Source organism: Vulpes vulpes, chromosome 8 (genome assembly GCF_048418805.1).
Source record: "Vulpes vulpes isolate BD-2025 chromosome 8, VulVul3, whole genome shotgun sequence".
Lineage (NCBI taxonomy): Eukaryota > Metazoa > Chordata > Mammalia > Carnivora > Canidae > Vulpes > Vulpes vulpes.
The window spans coordinates 45215392-45241182 of NC_132787.1; the positions used below are offsets into that span (position 1 = coordinate 45215392).

The 25791-nt window shown below is 38.4% G+C and overlaps 1 protein-coding gene across 10 annotated transcripts in view; it reads left to right on the forward strand.

Moving 5' to 3' along the window:
* The window catches only part of USP18 (ubiquitin specific peptidase 18), a 69086-nt gene extending 48091 nt beyond the window's left edge, over positions 1 to 20995 (forward strand). For 8 of the 10 annotated variants that reach the window (XM_072766420.1, XM_072766423.1, XM_072766426.1 and 5 more), the window contains 3 exons: positions 8637 to 8768; positions 9781 to 9830; positions 20350 to 20995. In XM_072766420.1, coding sequence (XP_072622521.1) covers positions 8637 to 8768; positions 9781 to 9830; positions 20350 to 20395 — 228 coding nt within the window. In that variant the 3' untranslated portion in view covers positions 20396 to 20995. The remainder of the gene's footprint in view (positions 1 to 8636; positions 8769 to 9780; positions 9831 to 20349) is intronic. The other 2 variants (XM_072766427.1, XM_072766429.1) reach the window with 1 other exon arrangement.
* The last annotated feature ends 4796 nt before the right edge of the window (positions 20996 to 25791 follow it).

Sequence of the window (25791 nt, forward strand, 5' to 3'; positions counted from 1 at the left end):
ACCTGGGTGTTATATGCAACTGATGAATCACTAAATTCTACCTCTGAAACTAATAATAATACACTATATGTTAATTAATTTAATTTAAATTAAAAATCAAAAGACCTTATTTCTAAATATTGGGTTTTATTCATATCCCTCACAGCACTGAGGAAGGGAAGGAACCCATAATTCAGGACCTTCAGCTTAAATAAGACATATAAAAAAATAAAAAAAATAAGACATATAATATATATATTTGTATATATATATATATATATATATATATATATATATATATATATATGTAAGCACAACATCTTGGGTTCTAAACACAGTACCAACCTAACTTTCTTCTTAAAACAGCTGATGCCCACTTTGAGGATCGTAACAAAAGAGCCAGTTCACTAGGCCAAATTCAATCAAAATAAAGTTGAATTTAGTTGTCCTGAGCTAATAACTTACTGGGAAATTCTGAGAAAAAATATGACATAAATATATATTTTCTTAGGTTTGAAATGCTACATTTAGTAAATTCTGTATTAATGTATTTAAATTCTGTATTTATATATTAATTATATATTAATATATATTCTGTATATATATACATGTATATAAATACAGAATTTAGTTAATACATTAATACAGAATTTACTAAATGTAGCATTTAGCATATATATATATACAGTATTCATGCTCTAGAACCATAGTATTTTTATTTTTATTTTATTTTTATTTTTATTTTTATTTTTATTTTTTTAATAAATTAATTTTTATTGGTGTTCAATTTACCAACATACAGAATAACACCCAGTGCTCATCCCATCAAGTGTCCCCCTCAGTGCCTGTCACCCATTGTCCTCCACCCGCCGCCCTCCTCCCCTTCCACCACCCCTAGTTCGTTTCCCAGAGTTAGGAGTCTTTATGTAGAACCATAGTATTTTTAAAATGAGGCCTACAACATACATGAAAAATGCTCAGCATCACTCAGCATCAGGGAAATATAAGTCAAAACCACAATGACATACCACTTCACACCAGTCAGAATGGCTAAAATGATCAAGTCAGGAAACAACAGATATTGGTGAGGATAAGAGGAAAGGGAACCTTCTTACACTGTTGGTGGGAATGCAACCTGGGCAGCCATTCTAGGAAACAGTATGGAAGTATGGAGGTTCCTCAGAAAGTTAAAAATAGAGCTACCCTATGACCCAGCAATTGCACTGCTGGGTATTTAGCCAAAGGACACAAACATAATGATCCAAAGGGATACTTGCACCTCAATGTTTATAGCCGCAATGTCCACAATAGCCAAACAATGGAAAGAGCCCAGATGTCCAGCAACACATGAATGGATAAAGAGATGGGATGTATGTATATCCACGCAATGGAATATTACTCAGCCATAAAAAAATTGAAATCTTGCCATTTGCAATGACATGGATGGAACTAGAGGGTACTATACTAAGCAAAATAAGTCAATGAGAGAAAGAACAATTATCATATGATCTCACTCATAATGTGGAATTTAAGAAATAAAATATCAGTGAGGGTAACAGAACATGGGAGACACCTAACTCTGGGAAATGAACAAGGGGTAGTGGAAAGGGAGGTGGGTGGGGGGTGACTAGGTGATGGGCACTGAGGGGGGCACTTGACAGGATGAGCACTGGGTGTTATATATGTTAGCAAATTGAACTCCAATAAAAAATATATAGAAAAGTAAATTAATAAATAAAAAAAAAGAAAGCAGAGGAGCACAGAAAGGAGGGAAAAACAAAACATAATTAGAGAAGGAGACAAACCATAGAGAGTGTTAAATCTAGGAAACAGAGGGCTGCTGGAGGAGAGGTGGGTGTGAGGGTGATGGGGTAACTGGGTGATGGGCAGTAAGGAGGGCACATGATGTAATGAGCACTGGGTATTATATGCAACTGAACTCTACATCTGAAACATATAGTGTAATAATAGATTATATGTTAATTAAATGAACTCAAATTAAGAAAATAAAATAAAAAATAAAAATTGAGACCTAATAATATAATAGTTCCTATATGACATAGTTTCTTCACCTATTCAGTGCATATACATTTCATAAGATTCTCATTTTTTGTCCTTTGAGTTTTTCTTCTTTCTACTTCTGCACTGTGAAGTATATCTTAATGAAATAATCTCTTAAAAATTCTTTAAATTCAAATTAAATTATTTAAATATAAATTCAATGTAGTTAACATAGTATATTATTACTTTCAGGGTAGAATTTAGTGATTAATGAGTTGCATTTAACACCCAGTGCTCCTTACATCACATGTCCTTCTAATGCCCTCACCCAATTATCCCATCCCCTCACCCATCTTCCCTCCAGCAAACCTCAGTTTGTTTCCTGGAATTAGGTGTCTCTTATGATTTACCTGCTTATTTTTATCTTATTTTATTTTTCCTTCCCTTCCCCTCTGTTCTTCCGGATGGAACTAGAGCGTATTATGCTAACCAAAATAAATCAGTCAGAGAAAAACAAATGCCATATGATTTCACTCATATGTGGAATTTAAAAAAACAGATGAAATAATATCCTAAATTTTTTTCCACTTAAAAAAACATGGCTATGGACAATTTGAATACATATCAAAGTTGTGAGGAATTCTACAATGAATTCCCATGTCCGTCAAGCAGCTTAAACCATTATCAAAACCCATTGCCAATCTTTCTTGCCAACATCCTCATCCTCTTTCTCCAAACCCCTATTGGATTATTTTGAAGCAAGTCCTGATCACTGTGCTCTTTCATTTGAAGTATTTCATCATGTATTTCTAAAGAATGAGATCTCTTTTTTCTAAATGTAACCAATTCTATCATATAATTTTTTTTATCAAGTTTTCAATTTTAATTCCAGTATAGTTAACATAGTGATATATTAATTTATGATGTATGATACAGTGATCTAACAATTCTGTACATTACTCAGGGCTCATTGTAATAAGTGTACTCTTAGTCCCCATCACCTATTTCACCCGTCCCCACTCACCCACCTCTCCTGCTGGTGACCGTATGTTTGTTCTCTATAGTTAAGAGTGTATTTCTTGGTTTGTCTCTCCGCTTTTTTTCCTTATTTGTTTTGTTTCTTAAATTCGACACATAAGTGAAATCATACAGCATTTTTCTTTCTCTGACTGACTTATTTCACTTTCTCCTGATCCTCTCCAACATTTGTAGTTTCCTGCCTTGTTAATTTTCCCCATGCTCACTGGTGTGAGGTGGTATCTCATTGTGGTTTTGATTTGTATTTCCCTAATGGCAAATGATGCAGAGCATTTTCTCATGTGCATGTTGGCCGTGTATATGTCTTCATCTGTGAGATTTCTGTTCATGTATTTTGCCCATTTCATGATTGGATTGTTTGTTTCTTTGGTGTTGAGTTTAATAAGTTCTTTATAGATCTTGGAAACTAGCCCTTTATCTGATATGTCATTTGCAAATATCTTCTCCCATTCTGTAGGTTGTCTTTTAGTTTTGTTGACTGTATCCTTTGCTGTGCAAAAGCTTCTTATCTTGATGAAGTCCCAGTAGTTCATTTTTGCTTTTGTTTCTTTTGCCTTCATGGCTGTATCTTGCAAGAGGTTACTATGGCCAAGTTCAAAAAGTGTGTTGCCTGTGTTCTCCTCTAGGATTTTGATGGAATCTTGTCTCACATTTAGATCTTTCATCCATTTTGAGTTTACCTTTGTGTCTGGTGCAAGAGAGTGGTCTAGTTTCATTCTTCTGCATGTGGATGTCCAATTTTCCCAGCACCATTTATTGAAGAGACTGTCTTTCTTCCAGTGGATAGTCTTTCCTCCTTTATCGAATATTAGTTGACCATAAAGTTGAGGGTCCACTTCTGGGTTCTCTATTCTGTTCCATTGATCTATGTGTCTGTTTTTGTGCCAGGACCACACTGTCTTAAAGACCACAGCTTTGTAGTACAACCTGAAATCTGTCATTGTGATGCCCCCAGCTATGGTTTTCTTTTTTAAAATTCCCCTGGCTATTCGGGGTCTTTTCTGATTCCACACAAATCTTAAAATAATTTATTCTAATTCTCTGAAGAAAGTCCATGGTATTTGATAGGGATTGCAGTAAACGTGTAAATTGCCCTGGGTAACATTGACATTTTCACAATATTAATTCTGCCAGTCCATGAGCATGGAATATTTTTTCCATCTCTTTGTGCCTTCCTCAATTTCTTTCAGAAGTGTTCGATAGTTTTTAGGGTATAGATCCTTTACCTCTTTGGTTAGGTTTATTCCTAGGTATCTTATGCTTTTGGGTGCAATTTTAAATGGGATTGACTCCTTAATTTCTCTTTCCTCAGTCTCATTGTTAGTGTTCAGAAATGCCACTGACTTCTGGGCATTGATTTTGTATCCTGCCACACTGCCAAATTGCTGTATGAGTTCTAGCAATCTTGGGGTGGAGGCTTTTGGGTTTTCTATGTACAGTATCATGTCATCGGTGAAGAGGGAGAGTTTGACTTCTTCTTTGCCAATTTGAATGCCTTTAATGTCTTTTTGTTGCCTGATTGCTGAGGCTAGGACTTCTAGTACTATGTTGAATAGAAGTGTGAGAGTGGACATCACTGTCTTGTTCCTGATCTTAGGGGAAAGGCTCCCAGTGCTTCCCCATTGAGAATGTTATTTGCTGTGGGGTCGTAGATGGCTTTTAAGATGTTGAGGAATGTTCCCTCTATCCCTATACTCTCAAGAGTTGGATCAGGAATGGATGCTGTATTTTGTCAAATGCTTTCTCTGCATCTAATGAGAGGATCATATGGTTCTTGATTTTTCTCCTGCTGATATGATGAATCACATTGATTGTTTTATGAGTGTTGAACCAGCCTTGTGTCCCAGGGATAAATCCTACTTGGTCATCGTGAATAATCTTCTTAATGTACTATTGGATCCTATTGGCTAGTATCTTGTTGAGAACTTTTGCATCCATGTTCATCAGGGATATTGGTCTGTAATTCTCCTTTTTGGTGGGGTCTTTGTCTGGTTTCGGAATTAAGGTGATCCTGGCCTCATAGAACGAATTTGGAAGTATTCCATCTCTTTCTATCTTTCCAAACAGCTTTAGTAGAATAGGTATGATTTCTTCTTTAAACGTTTGATAGAATTCCCCTGGGAAGCCATCTGGCCCTGGACTCTTGTGTCTTGGGAGGTTTTTGATGACTGCTTCAATTTCCTCCCTGGTTATTGGCCTGTTCAGGTTTTCTATTTCTTCCAGTTCCAGTTTTGGTAGTTTGTGGCTTTCCAGGAATGCGTCCATTTCTTCTAGATTGCCTAATTTATTGGCATATAGCTGTTCATAATATGTTTTTAAAATCGTTTGTATTTCCTTGGTGTTGGTAATGATCTCTCCTTTCTCATTAATGATTTTATTAATTTGAGTCTTCTCTCTCTTGTTTTTAATAAGGCTGGCTAATGCTTTATCTATCTTATTAATTCTTTCAAAGAACCAACTCCTGGTTTTGTTGATCTGTTCCACAGTTCTTCTGGTCCCGATTTTGTTGAGTTCTGCTTGAGCCTTTATTAACTCTCTTCTTCTGCTGGGTGTAGGATCTATTTGCTGTTTTTTCTCTAGCGCCTTTATGTGTAAGGTGAGCTTTTGTATTTGAGGTCCTTCTAGTTTTTGGATGGATGCTTGTATTGCGATGTATTTCCCCCTCAGGACTGATTTTGCTGTATCCCAAAGATTTTGAACGGTTGTATCTTCATTCTCATTAGTTTCCATGAATCTTTTTAATTCCTTAATTTCCTGGTTGACCCTTTCATCTTTTAGCCAGATGGTCTTTAACCTCCACGTGTTTGAAGTCCTTCCAAACTTCTTGTTTTGATTTAGTTCTAATTTCAAGGAATTATGGTCTGAAAGTATGCAGGGCACGATCCCAATCTTTTGGTATAGGTTCAGACCTGATTTGTGACCTAGTATGTGGTCTATTCTGGAGAAAGTTCCATGTGCACTTGAGAAGAATGTGAATTCAGTTGAGTTTGGATGTAAAGTTCTATAGATATCTGTGAAATCCATCTGGTCCAGTGTATCATTTAAAGCTCTCGTTTCTTTGGAGATGTTGTGCTTAGAAGACCTATCGAGTGTAGAAAGCGCTAGATTGAAGTCACCAAGTATAAATGTATTATTATCTATGTATGTCTTAATTTTGGTTATTAATTGATTGATTTATTTGGCAGCTCTATTCCGGGCATATATATTGATGATTGTTAAGTCCTCTTGTTAGATAGATCCTTTAAGTATGATATAGTGTCCCTCTTCATCTCTCACTATAGTCTTCGGGGTAAATTTTAGTTTATCTGATATAAGGATGGCTACCCCTGCTTTCTTTTGAGGACCATTTGAATGGTAATTGGTTCTCCAACCTTTTATTTTCAGGCTGTAGGTGTCCTTCTGTCTAAAATGAGTCTCTTGTAGACAGCAAATAGATGCCTGCTTTTTTATCCAGTCTGACACCCTGCACCTTTTGATGGGGTCATTAAGCCCATTCACGCTCAGAGTTACTATTGAAAGATATGAGTTTAGTGTCATCATGATATCTATTCAGTCCCTGTTTTTGTGGATTGTGCCATTGGACTTCTTCTTAAAGGGGAATTTTAAGAGTCCCCCTTAAAATTTCTTGCAGAGCTGGTTTGGAGGTCACATATTCTTTCAGTTCCTGCCTGTCTTGAAAGATCTTTATCTCTCCTTCTATTCTGAATGAGAGCCTTGCTGGATAAAGTATTCTTGGCTGCATGTTTTTGTCATTTAGGACCCTGAATATATCCTGCTAGCCCTTTCTGGCCTGCCAGGTCTCTGTGGAGAGGTCTGCTGTTACCCTAATACTCCTCCCCATAAAAGTCAGGGACTTTTTGTCTCTTGCTGCTTTAAGGATCTTCTCTTTATCTTTGGAATTTGCAAGCTTAACTATTAAATATCGAGGTGCTGAACGGTTTTTATTGATTTTAGGGAGAGATCTCTCTATTTCCTGGATCTGAATGCCTGTTTCCCTTCCCAGATTCGGAAAGTGGTATTTAATTTTACTTTCATTCTTTCTGGGGGACAGAACATGAGAGACTCCTAACTCTGGGAAATGAAGTAGGGGTGGTGGAAGGGGATGTGGGTGGCAGGTGGGGGGACTGGGTGATGGGCCCTGAGGGGGGCACTTGATGGGATTAGCACTGGGTGTTATTCTGTATGTTGGCAAATTGAATACCAATAAAAAATAAATTTATATAAAAAACAAAAAAATTCATTCTTTCTGTTTTCCATTTTTCAAATTTTCATCTCATTAATTCTTGTGGTTTCAACAGTCATTTCAAACTGAAGACACCCAAATCTGTATCTCTTGTCCAGGTATTACACTTGAGCTCCAGACCAATGTATTGACCTCCTACCAAATGTTGTCACATAGTCCCCAAGTTCATTATGTTCACTCCTAAATCAGCTCTGTTCCAATTTAATTTTACAGCACCAATATGTTCCTAATTTCTAAGCCAGTGATGCCTCCTACTTGCCCTCTGCCCAATATCCATTCATTTACAAAGTATTTTTGGTTATTTATCCCTAGTTTTACACAAATTTGTCCCTTCATCCCCACCTTTATTCTCATTTTCTTAGTATAGAGTGAGGATTAAGAGCTTGGACTTTGAAGTCAGGCCCAGGTTGGAATCCGGCCTCTTGTATTTATAAGTTCTGACCTTTGTGTAATTTACTTTACCTCCCTGAGCTTAGATTCCACCTTTGTAAAATAAGATTTATATTAGCACCCATCTTACATGATTGTTGTGAGTACTGAATGAAGTAATTCATATAAAGACGTAGCTAAATGCATAGTGAATGCCAAGAGTTGGCTAATAATGATGAGGTTAAGAACGATTATTATTATTTAATGATTACTACTGATGGTAAGTATCTAGGCTATCACCATTTCTTCTCTGAACTGTTGCAGTGCCCTAACTTACCTCATTTGTCTCACATGACTTTTCATTCCATTTTTCAAACCATGTTATTCTGGTGTTTTCCTCAAGCACAAATCTGATGATGTTCCTTCTCTGCTTAAACCCATCTGATGACACTCAGTAACTCTAATTCTCATTCAAAAACCACTAAATTCTATTCCTGAAACTAATATTACACTCTATGTTAACTAACTGGAATGTTAAAAAACGAAACTACAAAAAAATAAAGTTCCAATTATTGACTTGACGTTTGTAGCTTCATCTCCTGTGAGTTCCCAGCACCACCTCTGACTTCCACTTTCTCAGCATGCTGTGTTTTGCCGTGCTGCCAAGTCTTTGCAATTTTTAGGTCCATTTGAGTATCCCTCATAGCTATAACTTGTCTGCTAGCCTTGTTCATCCTTTGGGATCAATTAAAGCATATCTTCTCTGGGGAGCTTTCCCCAGGTGATTGTTCCTTCTCCTTTTCAGGGGCATGGCAATAGAATTGTGGCTTAATTAATTGTGAAATTCTTGAGTTCAAGGACTATTTTCTAGGACCCTTGAAGTACCAGTGCCTGGCACAGAGTAGGCACTAAATAAATATGTGACGAAATAATGTTTCTTTATTCTAGACTACGGTTAGAAAAGGAGGGATGATGGTGCATAATACTGTGCCTTATGTCCTTCCAGCTTGGAAGACAATATGAACTCTTTGCTGTGGTTGCCCATGTGGGAGCAGCTGACTTTGGTCATTACTGTGCCTATATCCAGAATTCTGTGGATGGAAAATGGTTCTGCTTCAATGATTCCAATGTTTCTTGGGTGAGAATGTTGTCCAAAATTTCATTTTGTCCTGGGTTAGCCACCTCTAATAAATTCTGAGCCCAGTACTAGATGTGTTCTCAAGGTCAGGCCCCATTGTGAGCCAGTTATTTCTGTGCATGGGGCCTTTAAAAACAAGTCCTTTTCTTTATGAAAAGCTTTTTAAACTAAAGCATAGTTGGCATAATATTACATTCATTCCAGGTGTACAATATAATGATTCAACAAGTTCATACATTATGCTGTGCTCACTGGAGGTATAGCTACCATCTGTTCCCATACAATGCTATCAAAGCATCACTGACTACATTCCTTACGCTGTGCCTTTTTCTTTATGAGAGAGAGAGAGAGAGAGCGAGTGCGAGTAAGTGGGGGTGAGAGAGGGGCAGAGGGAGAGAATCCCAAGCAGGTTCCATGCTCAGTGCAGAGCCCTGACATGGGTCTCAATCTTATGACCCTGAGATCATGACCTGAGCCAAAATCAGGTTGAATGTTCAACTGACTGAGCAATGTAGGTGCCCTATGCTGTGCCTTTTATTCCTGTGACTTACCCATTCCATACTGGGAAGCCTGTATCTTCCAATCCCCTTCACATTTTTCCCATCCCCACTCCCCACCCTTCTAGCAACCGTTGGTTTGTTATATTTATAGGTATGATTCTGCTTAAAGTCCTTTTCTGCATGAAGTCCCCATCTAGCGTATAGCTCTGTGAGAGTCCACGTAGCACAGTATCCAGGTTTTTGGTGTTCTAGCTTCATGCTCTGTGGGAAAGAAAGAAGAGTTAGATATATGCAAAAACCAAGCACAGTCAAGTTTAAATGGAGAGACCAAGGATATTAAAAGCAGCTTTATAAACATGGCATCCTGACACTGGATGATCCAGGTCTTGGGAGGTACTAGGGGTGGGGTTGTTTGGGTGATTGAGGAAGGGTAAATGGTAGCACCCTGTACTATCTGGGTGCTTAACATATGTCAGCTGGATGCTTCACTTCATCTATTTATGTACTTCCAGGTATCCTGGGAAGACATCCAGTGTACTTATGGAAATCATAACTACCGCTGGTAAGAGAAGTGTTTGTGTAATGGAAGCCCAATGAGTTCACACAGGGTTCTTTTTTTTAAGATTTTATTTATTTATTCACGAGAGACACACAGAGAGAAGCAGAGACATAGGCAGAGGGAGAAGTAGGCTCTCCACTGGGAGCCGGGATTACACCCTGAGCCAAAGGCAGATGCTCAACTGCTGAGCTACCCAGGCATCCTGTACACAAGGTTCTTATTGCTGTATGAAACTCTCATGGATTCAGCTGCCACTTATATTTGGAAAACTCCCCAGTGACTGCTTAGCCTCCTCTCTCATTACATATCTCACCAAACCATGCATTTTTCACAATTTAGATTCCAATAATACTAAAGTATAAGTAGTGCTTCAAATGTCATGTCGTCTATGGCTTTCACATGCAGTTTCTGCTCTGTTTTGCCCTCTCCTAATTTATTATTGAGGCAAACTCCCACTCATGCTATAATATCTCTGTTGATGGCTTCTCCTACTCTGTAGAGCCTTTGTTGATTGACTCCAGAAGATTTTTAGGGGCTTTTCATATGCTTGTCCTGCACTTTAAGCATACTTCCTTTATAGCAAGGACCACCCTGTTTGTAATTGTTTGTTTATATAACTTTTATAACATGCCATGTATTTGTGAGCAAGGGTCATTCTTTTCTTCTTCTTTGCCTGGTACAGTGGCTTGCATTTAGTAAGTAGCTATAAGTACATCTTTAAAAATCAACAACTGCAGAGGGCAGGTAGAGAAAAAAGCTGGATGAAGGTCTTTTAAAATTTTTATTTAAATTCATTAATTTAAATGGTGTATTATTATATCCAGAGGTAGAGTTCAGTGATTCATCCGTTGTATATAACATGTGCTCATTACATCATGTGCCCTCCTTATAGCCTATCTATCACCAGTTACCCGATTCCCCCACCCACCTCCCCTCCAGCAACTCTGTTTGTTTCTTAGATTTAGACTTATAGTTTGTCTCCCTCTCTGATTTCGTCTTGTTTTAGTTTTCTCTCCCTTCCCCTAGATCCTATTTTGTTTCTTAAATTCCACATATGAGTGAAATCATATGGTATTTATCTTTTTCTTACCATTTTGCTTAGCATAATACCCTCTGGTTCTATACATGCCATTGCAAAAGATTTCAGTTTCTTTTTATGGAAGAGTACTATTGCATTAAATATCTATATCTATGTCTATCTATCTATATATTTATCACATCCTCCTTATCCATTCACCTGTCAAAAGACATCTGGGCTTTTTCTATAGTTTGGTTATTGTGGACATTGTGCTTTAAACATTGGGGTGCAGGTGCCCCTTCAAATCACTATATTTGTGTCCTTTGGCTAAATACCCAGTAGTACAATTGTTGGGTCATAGGGTAGCTCTGTTTTTAACTTCTTGAGGAACCTCCACACGGTTTTCCAAAGTGGCTGCACTAGCTTGCATTCTCACCAACAGTGTAAGAGGGTTCTCTTTTCTCTGCATTTTCACTAACATCTGTTGTTTTATGACTTGTTAATTTTAGCCATTCTCACTGGTGTGAAGTGGTTTCTCTTTGTGGTTTTGATTTGTATTTTCCCGATGCTGAGTAATGCTGAGTATTATTTTCATGTGTCTGTTGGCCATGTGTAGGTCTTCATTGGAGAAATGTCTGTTCATGTCTTCTACCCATTTCTTGACTGTATTATTTGTTCTTTGGGTGTTGAGTTTGAGAAGTTCTTTATAGATCTTGGATGCTAGTCTTTTATCTGATACGTCATTTGCAAATATTTTCTCCTATTCTGTAGGTTGTCTATTGCTTTTGTTTACTCTTTACTTTGCTGTGCAGAAGCTTTATTTATTTATTTATTTATTTATTTATTTATTTATTTATGATAGTCACAGAGAGAGAGAGAGAGAGGCAGAGACACAGGCAGAGGGAGAAGCAGGCTCCATGCACTGGGAGCCCGACGTGGGATTCAATCCCGCGTCTCCAGGATCGCGCCCTGGGCCAAAGGCAGGCGCTAAACCGCTGTGCCACCCAGGGATCCCTGTGCAGAAGCTTTTTATCTTGAAATTCCAGTGGCTCATTTTTGCCTTTGTTTCCCTTGCCTTTGGAGAGGAGTCTAGCAAGAAGTTGCTGTGGCCAAAGTCAAAGAGGTTGTTGCCTGTGTTCTCCTTAGGATTTTGGTGGATTCCTGTCTCACATTCAGGTCTTTCATCCAGTTTGAGTTTATTTTTATGTGTAGTATAAGAAAATGGTCCAGTTTCATTCCTCTGCATGTGGCTGTCCAATTTTCTCAACACCATTTGGTGAAGAGATTGTCTTTTTTCCATTGGATATTCTTCTCTGCTTTGTCAATGATTAGTTGAACATTCAGTTGAGAGTCCACTCTGGATTCTCTGTCCTGTTTCATTGGTGTATGTGTCTGTTTTTGGGTGGGTACTATACTGTCTTGATGATTACAGCTTTGTAATACAGCTTGAAGTCCAGAATAGTGATGCTACTAGCTTTAGTCTTTTTCAACATTCCTTTAGCTATTTGGGGTCATTTCTGGTTCCATACAAATTTTATTTTTTTTATTTTATTATTTTTAAAATTCTTTAAAAAATATATATTGTATATTTTTTATTGGAGTCTGATTTGCCAACATATAGCATAACACCCAGTGCTAACCCCGTCAAGTGCCCCCTCAGTGCCCATCACCCAGTCACCCCATCCCCCTGCCCACCTCCCCTTCCACAACCCCTTGTTCATTTCCCAGAGTTAGGAGTCTCTCATGTTTTGTCTCCCTCTCTGATATTTCCCACTCATTTTCTCTCCTTTCCACTATAATCCCTTTCACTATTTTTTATATTCCCCGTATCAACGAAACCATATAATGTTTATCCTTCTCCGATTTACTTACTGCACTCAGCATAATACCCTCTAGTTCCATCCATGTTGAAGTAAATGGTGGGTATTTGTTGTTTCTAATGGCTGAGTAATACAAATTTTAGAATTATTTGTTCCAGCTCTGAAAAATGTTGATGGTATTTTGATAGGGATTTCATTGAACATGTAGATTGTTTTGTGTAGCATAGACATTTTAACAATATTTGTTCTTCCAACCCATGAGCGTGGAATATTTTTCCATGTCTTTGTGTCTTTCATCAATTTCTTTCATGAATATTCTATAGTTTTTGGAGTAAGATCCTTTCCCTCATTGGTTAGGTTTTTTTCTAGGTATCTTGTAGGTTTTGATGCATTTGAAAATGGGATGGATTCCTTGATTTCTCTTTCTTCTGCCTCATTGTTAGTGTATAGAAGAAATGCAACTGATTTCTGTGCATTGATTTTATATCCTCCCCCATTGCTGAATTGCTGTATGAGTTCTAGCAATTTTGGATGCTGTCTTTTGGGTTTTCTACATAGAGTATCATGTCATCTGCAAAGAGTGGAATTTGACTTTTTCTTTTCCAATTTGAATGCCTTTTCTTTATTTTTTTAATCTGATTTCTGAGGCTAGGGCTTCCAGTACTACTTTCAACAAAAATGGTGGGAGTGGGCATCTCTGTTGTGTTCCTGACCTTAGTGGAAAAGCTCTTAGTTTTTCCCCACTGAGAATGATATTCACTGTGGGCTTTTCATAAATGGCTTTTATGATATTAATGTATGTTCCCTCTACCCTAACAATGTGGAGAGTTTTAATAAAGAAATTGTTTTTTCTTTGAAACACTTTGAAACAATTGTCAATTGTATTTTCTGCATCTATTGAGAGGATCATATGGTTATTGTCCTTTCTTTTATTAATGTGGTGTATCACATTGATTGATTTGCAGATGTTGAACCATCCTTGCATCCTAGGAATAAATTCCATTTGGTCTGGTGAATAATCCTTTTAATATACATTTATTGGCTAGTATCTTGGTGAGTATTTTGACATTAATCTTTGTCAGACATATTGGTCTGTAATTCTCCTTTTTGATTGGGTCTTTGTGTCTGGTTTTGGGGTCAAGGTAATGCTGGCCTCATAGAATGAGTTTGGAAATTGTTTTCCATTTCTATTTTTTGAAACAACTTCAGAATAATAGGTATTAGTTGTTCTTTAAATGTTTGGTAGAATTCCCCTGGGAAGCCATCTGTCCCTGGACTCTTGTTTCTTGGTAGGGGTTTGATGACTGCTTCAAATTCCTTGATGGTTATTGGTCTGTTTAGGTTTTCTATTTTTTCCTGTTTCAGTTTTGATAATTTGTAGGTTTCCAGCAGTGCATCCATTTCTTCCAGATTGCCTAATTTGTTGGCGTATAGTTGCTCACAATATGTTCTTATAATTGTTTGTATTTCTTTGGTGGTTGTTGTGATCTCTCTTCTTTCATGATTTTATTGATTTGGGGCCTTTCTCTCTTTGTTTTTTGATAAGTCTGGCTAGGAGTTTATCCATCTTGTTAAATCTGTCAAAGAACCAGCTCTTACTTTCATTGATCTGTTCTATTTTTCTTTTGGTTTCTAAATCACTGATTTCTGTTCTAATCTTTATTATTTCTCTTATGCTTGATGTAGGCTTTATTTGCTGTTATTTCTCCAGCTCCTTTAGGTGTAAGGTTAGGTTGTATATTTGAGACCTTTCTTGTTTCTTGAGAAATGCTTCTATTGCTATATACTTCCCTTTAGGACCACCTTTGCTGCATCAAAAAGGTTTTCATTTCCTTGTTTCCATGCGTTAAAAAAATATTCTTTGGGATCCCTGGGTGGCGCAGCGGTTTGGCGCCTGCCTTTGGCCCAGGGCGCGATCCTGGAGACCCGGGATCGAATCCCACATCGGGCTCCCGGTGCATGGAGCCTGCTTCTCCCTCTGCCTGTGTCTCTGCCTCTCTCTCTCTCTCTGTGACTATCATAAGTAAATAAAAATTAAAAAAAAAATATGTACTTTAAAAAAAAAATATTCTTTAATTTCTTGGTCGACCCATTCCTAATCTCTTGTAGGATGCTCTTTAATCTCCATGCATTTGTTTTCCTTTCAAATTTTCTCTTGTGATTGAGTTCAAATGATAAAGCATTGTGGTCTGAAAATATGCAGGGAATAATCCCAATATTTGGTACTGGTTGAGACCTGATTTGTGACCCAATTTGTGATTTATTATGGAGAATATTCCATGTGCACTGGAGAAGAATATGTATTCTGTTGCTTTAGGATGGAATGCTCTGAACATATCTGTGAAGTTTATCTGGTACAGTGTGTTATTCAAAGCCCTGGTTTCCTTTTGATATCCTTAGATGATATCCCCATTGCTGTGAGTGGGATGTTAAAGTCCTCGACTATTAATGCATTATTACCAATATGCTTCTTTAAATTTGTTATGAATTGATTTATATATGTGGCTACTTCCAAGTTACGGGATAAATATTTACAAGAGGATTTGTTGGATACACCCTTTTATTATGATATAGTGTTCTTCTTCATATCTTTTTTTTAATAATAATAAATTTATTTTTTTATTGGTGTTCAATTTGCCAACATACAGAATAACACCCAGTGCTCATCCCGTCAAGTGTCCCCCTCAGTGCCTGTCACCCACTCACCCCCACCCCCCCACCCTCCTCCCCTTCCACCACCCCTAGTTCATTTCCCAGAGTTAGGAGTCTTTATGTTCTGTCTCCCTTTCTGATATTTCCCACACATTTCTTCTTCCGTCCCTTCTATTCCCTTTCACTAATATTTATATTCCCCAAATGAATGAGAACATATAATGTTTGTCCTTCTCCGATTGACTCATTTCACTCAGCATAATACCCTCCAGTTCCATCCACGTTGAAGCAAATGGTGGGTATTTGTCATTTCTAATGGCTGAGTAATATTCCATTGTATACATAAACCCCATCTTCTTTATCCATTCATTTTTTGATGGACACCGAGGCTCCTTCCACAGTTTGGCTATTGTGGACATTGCTGCTAGAAACATCGGGGTGCAGGTGTCCCGATGTTTCATTGCATCTGTATCTTTGGGGTAAATCCTCAGTAGTGCAATTGCTGGGTCGTAGGGCAGGTCTATTTCTAACTCTTTGAGGAACCTCCGCACCGATTTCCAGAGTGGCTGCACCAGTTCACATTCCCACCAACAGTGTAAGAGGGTTCCCTTTTCTCCCCATCCTCTCCAACATTTGTAGTTTCCTGCCTTGTTAATTTCCCCCATTCTCACTGGTGTGAGGTGGTATCTTATTGTGGTTTTGATTTGTATTTCCCTGATGGCAAGTGATGCAGAGCATTTTCTCATGTGCATGTTGGCCATGTCTATGTCTTCCTCTGTGAGATTTCTCTTCATGTCTTTTGCCCATTTCATGATTGGATTGCTTGTTTCTTGGGTGTTGAGTTTAATAAGTTCTTTATAGATCTTGGAAACTAGCCCTTTATCTGATATGTCATTTGCAAATATCTTCTCCCATTCTGTAGGTTGTCTTTTAGTTTTGTTGACTGTATCCTTTGCTGTGCAAAAGCTTCTTATCTTGATGAAGTCCCAATAGTTCATTTTTGCTTTTGTTTCTTTTGCCTTTGTGGATGTATCTTGCAAGAAGTTACTGTGGCCAAGTTCAAAAAGGGTGTTGCCTGTGTTCTCCTCTAAGATTTTGATGGAATCTTGTCTCACATTTAGATCGTTCATCCATTTTGAGTTTATCTTTGTGTCTGGTGCAAGAGAGTGGTCTGGTTTCATTCTTCTGCACGTGGATGTCCAAATTTCCTAGCACTATTTATTGAAGAGACTGTCTTTCTTCCAGTGGATAGTCTTTCCTCCTTTATCGAATATTAGTTGACCATAAAGTTGAGGGTCCTCTTCTGGGTTCTCTATTCTGTCCATTGATCTATGTGTCTCTTTTTGTGCCAGGGGAACCCCAATTAAACGTAGATTTTTCCTTCTGAGGCTGTCATTTATTTCCCTTAACCTATCCTCATGATCTTTTCATTGTTTTTCTTTTTTCCTCAGTTTCCCTCCTTGACACCAACTTGTCCTCTATGTCACTCACTTGTTCTTTTACCTCATTAACCCTCGTCATTAGGACCTCTAGTTTGGATTGCATCTCACTTTTTAAATTTTTTTTTTGATTTATTTACTATAGTCACACAGAGAGAGAAAGAGAGAGAGAGGCAGAGACATAGGCAGAGGGAGAAGCAGGCTCCATGCACTGGGAGCCCGACGTGGGATTCAATCCCGGGTCTCCAAGATGGCGCCCTGAGCCAAAGGCAGGTGCTAAACCGCTGTGCCACCCAGGGATCCCTGGATTGCATCTCATTTAATTGATTTTTAATTTCTGCCTGATTAGATCTAAATTCTGCAGTCATGTAGTCTCTTGAATCCTTATGCTTTTTTCTAGAGCCACCAGTCGCTTTATAATAGTGCTTCTGAATTGGCTTTCTGACATTGAATTGTAATCCAAATTTTGTAACTCTGTTGGAGAGAGGACTGTTTCTGATTCTTTCTTTTGAGGTGAATTTTTCTTTCTAGTCATTTTGCTCAGTGCAGAGTGGCCAAAAACAAGTTGTACTTGATGGAAGGGCAAACTCTTCTCACTGTAGCATTCCAGCTGTTCTCTCTTTAGATCTCAGGTCGAATTTGTAGGTTTTCAGAATGATTTGAAGCAAATGGTGGGTATTTGTCGTTTCTAATGGCTGAAAGAGAGAGAGAGGCAGAGACATAGGCAGAGGGAGAAGCAGGCTTCCCCTGCTTGCCAGGAGAGTGGCTTGCCAGGTCTCTGTGGATAAGTCTGCTGTCAGCCTTATGTTTCTATCCTTGTAGATTAAGGACGTTTTGTCCTGAGCTGCTTTCAAGAGTTTCCGTTTGTCTTTGAAATATTCAAGCTTCAGTATTGTATTTCAAGGTGTTGATCTGTTTTTATTGATTTTGGTTCTCTGTGTCTCCTGGAGAATACTTGTTTCCTTCTCTAGATTAGAGAAGTTCTCAGCTATAATTTTGCTCAAATAAACTGTCTACCCTCCCTCTTTCTTCTTTCTCTGGCATGCCAAGTATTCTCATATTATTTCACTTTGTGGTGTTACTTATCTCTTGAATTCTCCCCTTCATGATCCAGTAGTTATTTCTCTCTCTTTTTCTCATTTATTAAATTTTCCACCATTTTTTTCTGTATCAGTGACTTTCTCTTCTGCCTCCTTTATCCTAGCAGTTAGAGCCTCCATTTAAAAAAAAAATCACATCTCAGTTATATCTTTTTTATTTCAACCTGATTAGTATTTTGTTGTTTTGTTTCTCCAGAAAGGGGTTCTCCATTGTCTTCTATGCTTTTTTCAAATCCTGCTAGTATTTTTGTAGTCATTGTCTTGAATTCTAGTTCTGACATCTTACTTATATCCATACTGAATAAGTCCCTAGCTCTTGTTCTCTCTCTCTCTCTCTCTCTTTTTTTTTTTTTTTGGTTGAGTTCTTCTCTTTTGTCATTGTGTCCGGAGAAGAATAGATGAAAGAGAGCACAAAGTATAAAAATGGCAACAATCCAGAAAGATATACACTAAACAACTAAGAAGAGATCAACTAAGAAGCTACAGAAAAGAAGAAAAAAAGGAATAAAATCACACAGAAGGTGAACAAAACAGAGCAATAAATTAGATCCTGCATGTATTTTGATCTATTAGAAAAACTAAATCCCAGAATTGTAAAGAAAGAAAAACTTATGTGTATACAAAAATAAAATTGAATACAGTGAAAGGAAGCCAAAAATTAAAAATAGATATATAAAACATAAATTAAAAAAGGAGTTGCTAAAATAAAAAATCAGTTGGAATGGAAAAAAATTTAAATGAAAAACTAAAGAATCATGAGAAAGAAACATGCCTAGTGCTGGAATTTTGCAGTTCTCTATGATCAGTAAACTTGGTATTATCTAGATGTTCTTACTAATATTCTAGAGCCTGTTGCATTGATTCTCATGTGTCTTTGCTCGGGCAGTATTGCGCTCCCTTTGCCAAGGGGGCCATGCTCAGTATAATCAGCTCTCAATTGCTCTCTGTGGCTTTTGTTCCCTGAAGGCTTTGAGCACCAATTTGAGGGATGAAAATAAAAATGCTGGTGCCCAAATCTCCAGCCTTGGAGCTGAAAGCTCATGTCCCCCACTCCTCAGTGTGCCCTCAGGGTAAAACAGTTAATCACTCTTGTCTCCCTGGATTCCTTCCACACTCCAAGCTCACCCAGCCTGTGATGGAACATTTTTATCTCAGGCATGAGACCTTGTTTTGAGTCTCCAACTTTACAAACTTTTGCGGTGGCATGCACCCGCACTGCCTCTCCCATGTCATGGAGGGTGGTCTTGCTGCTCTTCTGCCTCTTGCTGGGCCCCTCCTTGGAGAGTAGTCACCCAGCCGTGTAACACTTCATGATTTATGGCAACATCAAACAGAAAACCCACTCCTTGGGCTCACTGTTGGCAGCTGGGTTCCCTGCTCCAATGCTTGGGAACTCTTTTGTGCTCAGGCACCCCCGTTCTTTTTGTGGCCTTGGGGATCCTGAGACACACTGTTCCACCTAGGATTCTGCCCTCCTTTGCCACCTGAGCACCTTGCAGGCAGGGACGTCCTTCACCAGAGAAGACTTCTAAAGGTTTCAGTTTTGCACTCTGCTGCTATTATCACTCTCCAGTATTGTCTTACAGGATTTATCTTCTGATATATCACCTCAGATTCACTTCTCTACACCTCCTACCTTGCAAAAAGTGGTCCTTTTTGTATTTGTACATTTGCAGCAATTCTTTTCTTAGACCTCCAGTTGAATTTGCAGATGTTCATAATGATTTGATAGCTATCTAGATGAATTCCAGGGACCAGGCAAAATTAGGGTCCCCTATTCCTCCGCCATCTTACCTGTCTCCTCCTGGATGAGGTTAAAACAGGGAGACTTTGTAAGTTTTTTTTTAAGTTGAGTTTCTGGGTTAGCAGTGACATTGTATACCACAGGTGGTATTTGAAATGATTTCAGGAGCAGGAGTAGGCCTGATTATGTGAAAAATAATGAAGTAGATGAAATTTGTTTTTGAAATCCTCTTATAGTCTTCTGGTTTTTATCTTTTCTTTCTTCTGAACATCTTCCTTAGATGCCCATTCTCTGTCACCTTCTGGTTGTCTGTGATCAGTTCTCCCTTTATTTAGACAGTGTTTGGCAAACTTTTTCTGTAAATGGCCAGAGAGTAAATAAGGCTGTGTGGGCCATAAAGTCTCTGTTGCAAGTCCTCAACTCTAACCTGTAGCAAGAAGCAGCCACAGACAATACCTCAATGAATGGGTGTGGCTGTATTACAGCTAAATTCATTCGCAGAAACATGGTGATATTTGGCTTGTGGGCTGTTGGTTTGTCAACCCCTGATAGAGATGTCAACTAGTAGAAGATTAGTGGCTATTTTTTCAAGTTATCCATTTTCCCCCTCTGAGGTATTGGATAGATGAAGACTTGATCCAACAACCAGAAACTTTTCTGATGCTTGTGCCATCATGAATTAATAAATGGATCTGTTGACTATAAATGATTCATCTCTGTTATGCTGATGCATTTTTTTTTCTTTCTAGGCGGGAAACTGCTTACCTTCTGGTTTACATGAAGATTGAGTCCTAATGGATGTACCCTAGACCTTCAGAGACTGACAAAGTTTCATTTTCCTTTCTATCCCTGGATTTGCTGACTCTTTCAAGAGATTTTGCAGTGAGAAGAAACCTCATTTTCAAATTTTACATATACATTTCAAACTTTACATATAATCAGGGGTAATTATCAAATATTCGACAGTGACTTTGCATGGGTCTTGATTGGCCAGAATGGAGACTTCCACCTGTGGACCCCGGCCATATGGCTGGAGCAGGGGCCTGAATGCTGCCTGCTGTGGAAGGCATCAGTTCTTTAGTTAGGGGAGTGCAAGAGTCCACACGCCCCTGGAGGAGGAGAAACCAGGCCAACAGTGGTAGTGGGAGGCTCTCAGGTGGCAAGGGGCAGTGGTAGGGATGTATTTCTGTATTTTACAGCTAGCGTGACTGTCCTGGTATGTACTGGCAGGATATTACATTATGATTTAAAACAATTTTAGAACCCATATCAGTTCTGTGAAAGTCAAGTGTTTTTTAATTGTTATTCATTTATTTGACAAATATGTATTGATCACCTGCTCTCCATAAGATGGTGTGCTAGGCACCAGAGTGAATAAAGGTCTTTTTCTCAGAAGGAGTTTGCAGTTTAATTGGGGGGGGGGGAGTGTGATTAAATAATTAAAAAACTTAAGGTCTACAGAATTTAAAGACAGAAAATGCTACAGAAATTCAAAGGACAGTAAAATATTTCTATTGTGGATGGAAAGAGAGATAGGATGGAGGATAATCCATTCACACGAATAAGCATACACAATGGCATAGCTTAAAAAGGCAAAGTTCAAGATTCAAAGATTATCCACAAAACTGGCTTCCCTCTACCAAGGAAACAGTGGAGACTGATAAGGCTGGGTGGCGCTCAGAATGGAGAAGGTCTTAAACAAGTAAGTTTGGAACTAATTTAATAGGTACTGAAGAAGTGTTGAAGAGGTTCAAAGAGGAAAAGAACATACGGTGCTTTTGGCAAAATGAATCTGTTGGGGGCTGGTGACATGAATTAGAGACAGAGATGGTACTGTGAATGGAAAGGTGTTCATAGTCACTAGAGCCATTTTGGAGAAAGAATGTATGTGGACAGCGAGAGAAACAGGGCCCAGGCAGGACTCCAGTACCAACCAGGAAGGTGAGGAGGGTAGACATTACTATCTCCATTTTACAAAAGAAGAAATTGAAACATTCAGATGTTTAATGACTTGCTCAAGATTTCATACGTGATAAATGGCAGTCAAAACTTCCAACATAAAATGTGGATAATTTATTTTTATTGGCAAAAAGTTAGCAATGCAATAATAAACTCTCAATGTAAAATGTTCAAGCATATAGAAATACATAGAATCTCTTCCTTAGAGCAAACCATTGTTAAACAGGTATATAATTAGCTTCCTAGAACTACCATAACAAGTTATCACAAAATGAGTGGCTTAAAACCACAGGATTTTTTCTCTCTTACAGTTCAGAAAGCTAGAAGTTCAAAGTAAAGTATTGGCAAAGTTGGTTCCTTCCGGCACCTCTGAGGGAAGGTCCATGTTTCTCTCCTAATTTCTGGTGGTTGCCAGTAGGCCTTGCCATTCATTGACTGGTACCTAATGTCACACCATGTCTCCATCTTCACATGGCCTTTTTCCTGTAGGTCTTCATATGACCTTTGTATACCAATTACTGCATTTAGGGCCCACCCTAATCCACTGTGACCTCATTTTTACTTAGATGATTATATCTGTGAAGACTCTGTTTCCATATAAGTTCACATTTTAGAGTTCCAGAAAGACATGAATTTTTGTGAGACATTATTTCATGCAGTACAAGGTGTGTATGTCAACAGGCTGTTTTCTATGCATTTGCATAAATATATCACTTATATGATTTTTACATAATAAATTATTCATTTAAAAGTGCCCTAGAAAATCCTCTTGCAAAAGTTGTGTTTTATTCCATAGATTATTATATTTTTAGATTCCCATCTATTGGTGAATGTTAAGGGCATTTCCATTTCTTTAGTATTTAAAAAAGGCAGAATAAATGACCACCTTTAGACATATTTTTGTGCATGTATAAATATTTCTGTGGGTACTGAGAAGTGAAATTATTTAGGTCAAGGACATGAGTATCTAGGGCAGCCTGCATGGCTCAGCGGTTTAGCGCCTCCTTCAGCCCAGGGCCTGATCCTGGTGGGATTGAGTCCCATGTCGGGCTCCCTGCATGGAGCCTGCTTCTCCCTCTGCCTGTGTCTCTGCCATTCTCTCTCTCTCTCTCTCTCTCTCTCTCCCTGTGTTTCTCATGAATGAATAAATAAAAATCTTTAAAATAAAAAAAGGACATGAGTATCTAAAAATAGTAATAGATACTGCTAAATTGGTGCTGATTAACATCAGTTACTTTTTGGGCTTCTTTTTTCTTAAAGTAGGCTCCATGCCCAGCAATGGAGACCACCATGGGGCTTGAACTCCTAACACTGAGATCAAGAGCTAAGCTTAGAATAAGAGTCAGATGCTTAACCAACTGAACCATCCAGGTGCTCCTAGGCTTCTTCTTTCCCAAGTTTTTATTTTAATTCCAGTTAACATGAGGAAGAGCCAAGATGGTGGAAGAGTAGGGGTCCTCATTTCAGCTAGTCCCCTCAATTTAGCTAGATAACTATCAAGCTATCTTGAACACATATGAATTCAACTTGAGATGTAAGGAAAGAATGGCCGGAACTCTACAAATAGAAAAGTGCCCACTTTTTGTAAGGTAGGACTGAGGAGAAGAGAAGGGGGAGAGAGAGCCTTTGTAAGCTGCCACAGAAAAGTGATGCAGCCCTGGAGCTCAAAATCAGGACCTATAGAAATCTCCTGTGAGAGATTTCCCTGCCTGAAAGGTGTTCAGTGGTGAAGTGGGGCAGAATTGCAGGTGGGACAGTGGGGTCTCAATATCCCAGGAGCCACAGAAAGAACAGGGGTGCCTGATCCAGCATAGTTCCCAAGCACTGGAGCAGGAAATGAGTTTAGGTTAGCTAGCTGGGAGGGGGCTCTCAGCATGTTTTTCCATAAATCACAAACTTATGTAGGGGATTGAGTGACCACTTTCAGTGTTGGGTCCCTGCAAAGGACTGCAGTGCATCAACACTCTGCCTTTTCCAGGAGTGTTGGAGTGGTACACTCTTCATCGGATGAATACTCTTGGTGCCAGGGCCCTGCAATGGACAGAAAGGAGATGACCCTCTGCTTCCTCAAGGGGGGGCTGAGTGGGTGTTTGCACGAGGGGGCAAAAGCTCTCCTTACCAGAGCCCTGCAAATTGCACAAATCAGTGTTCCTCTGCCTTCTCTCAGGTAGGATCTGGGTGGGTGGCCGACAGGAATCTGCAGAGTTTGGCACACACTCCAATCTTGTAGTTCTGAGTCTAGATCGGGTGCAGCTATTTTTATTTTCACCCTTTAAAGAGGCACAGAAAGCCTTCAGGGGACAAAAGCCACACACAACAACAACAACAACAACAACAACAACAAAAACACTGAGCCCGGCCCCCTGGCAAAGAGTGGTGTAACTCTACCCGGGCACACACACCTGAGAATCAGTGCAGCAGGCCCCTCCCCCAGAGAACCAGCTGGAAGAATAGATGCAAAGCAAGTTTACTGACCAAAAAGGACTGTAAAACTCCAGGGCTAGGGGGAAATAGTATATAGAACTTGAGTTTTTTTTCTTATAATTTGTTTACCTTTCAGTTAAAAATATTCTACTTTCTTTTCCCTTTTCAACTAGTTTCTTATCAACTTTTTGTTTTTAAGTTTTTTAAAAAAACTTTCATATTTTACAATTACATGTTATGGATATATTCTTCGTTTTTGGCTTCCTTTCACTGTATTCATTTAAAAAAAATTTTTATTGGAGTTCAATTTGCCAACATATACCGTAACCCCCAGTGCTCATCCCGCCAAGTGCCTCCCTCCCTTCACTGTATTCAATTTTATTTTTGTATAAATACAGTTTTTTGCTTCCTTTATAATTTTGAATTTTAGTATCTTCTAACACAGAGACCAAAATATATTCAGGACCAACTGGATCACCCTGTTTTGTCCATTCTGTGAGATTATATCCTGACCCCTTCAGTTTCTTCTTCTTCTTTTTTTTTTTTTTGGTTTTATCTTTGTCTTTGTCTTTGTCTTTTTTATTTTCCTGTTCCTTACCTCTTCAGATTTATCTAGTGTGCATTTTGCTTAGGGTGTGGTTGATATTTTTTATTCTGTTCACTCATACAGTCATTCTTCATTAGACAAAATGACTAGACAACAAAAGAAAGAATCAGACCTAATGGATATGGAGTTGAGTAAAATGTCGGAGATGGAGTTCATAACAATTTTAGTTACAGGTTGGGCTTGAAAAAAAATCATAGGGGGATCCCTGGGTAGCTCAGTGGTTTGGCACCTGCCTTCGGCCCAGGGCATGATCCTGGAGTCCCAGGATCAAGTCCCACATCAGGCTCCCTGCGTGGAGCCTGCTTCTCCCTCTGCCTGTGTCTCTGCCTCTCTCTGTCTCTCTGTTTCTCTCATGAATAAATAATAAAATAAAATCTTTTAAAAAAAGAAAAAAATTATAAAACACTTAACGAGAAGAGCACTGGGTGCTCTTCTACTATATGTTGGCAAAATGAACTCCAATAAAAAAAATACAAAAAAAGAAAAAATCATAAAATACTGTAGAGAATCTTTTCACCCAGAAATGAGATCTAATCATGCTGAGATTAAATATACTCTGAGATGCAGTCTAAAATGAATGCTCTAACAGGGTAAATGAGAAGAAGAGAGAATAAGTGACATAGAAGACAAGTTGATGGAAAGGAGGTAAACTGAGGAAAAGAGAGAAAAACAATAACCCATGAGGAGAGGCTCTGAGAGATAATTGATGGTATGAAAAAAATCTGAATTATTGGAATTTATGAGAGTGCAGAGAGAAAGAGAGAGACAGAGGACTAGAGGTATACTTGAGCAAATCATAGCTGAGAACTTCCCAAGTCTGGGGAAGCAAGTAGGCATTCATATTCAAGAGGTAGAGAGGACCCCTCCCAAAATCAATAAAAATAGAGCAACACTCTGACATATAATAGTAAAGCTTACAAATTTCAGAGAAAAAAAGAAAATCCTGAAAAAGACAAGATATTCCTAACATACAGAGGAAGAAATATTAGATAAACATAATATTAGATAAAATTAGATGTTCAGGAAATACAATAGCACTAAATTAATTTCTTTCAATAGTTACTCTGAACCTGAAAGGGCTGAATGCTCCAGTCAATAGGCACAAGGTAACAGACAGGATAACAAAGCAAGACCCATATATATGCTTTCTACAAGAGACTCATTTTAGACTGAAAGAAAACTTAAGACTGAAAATGAGGGG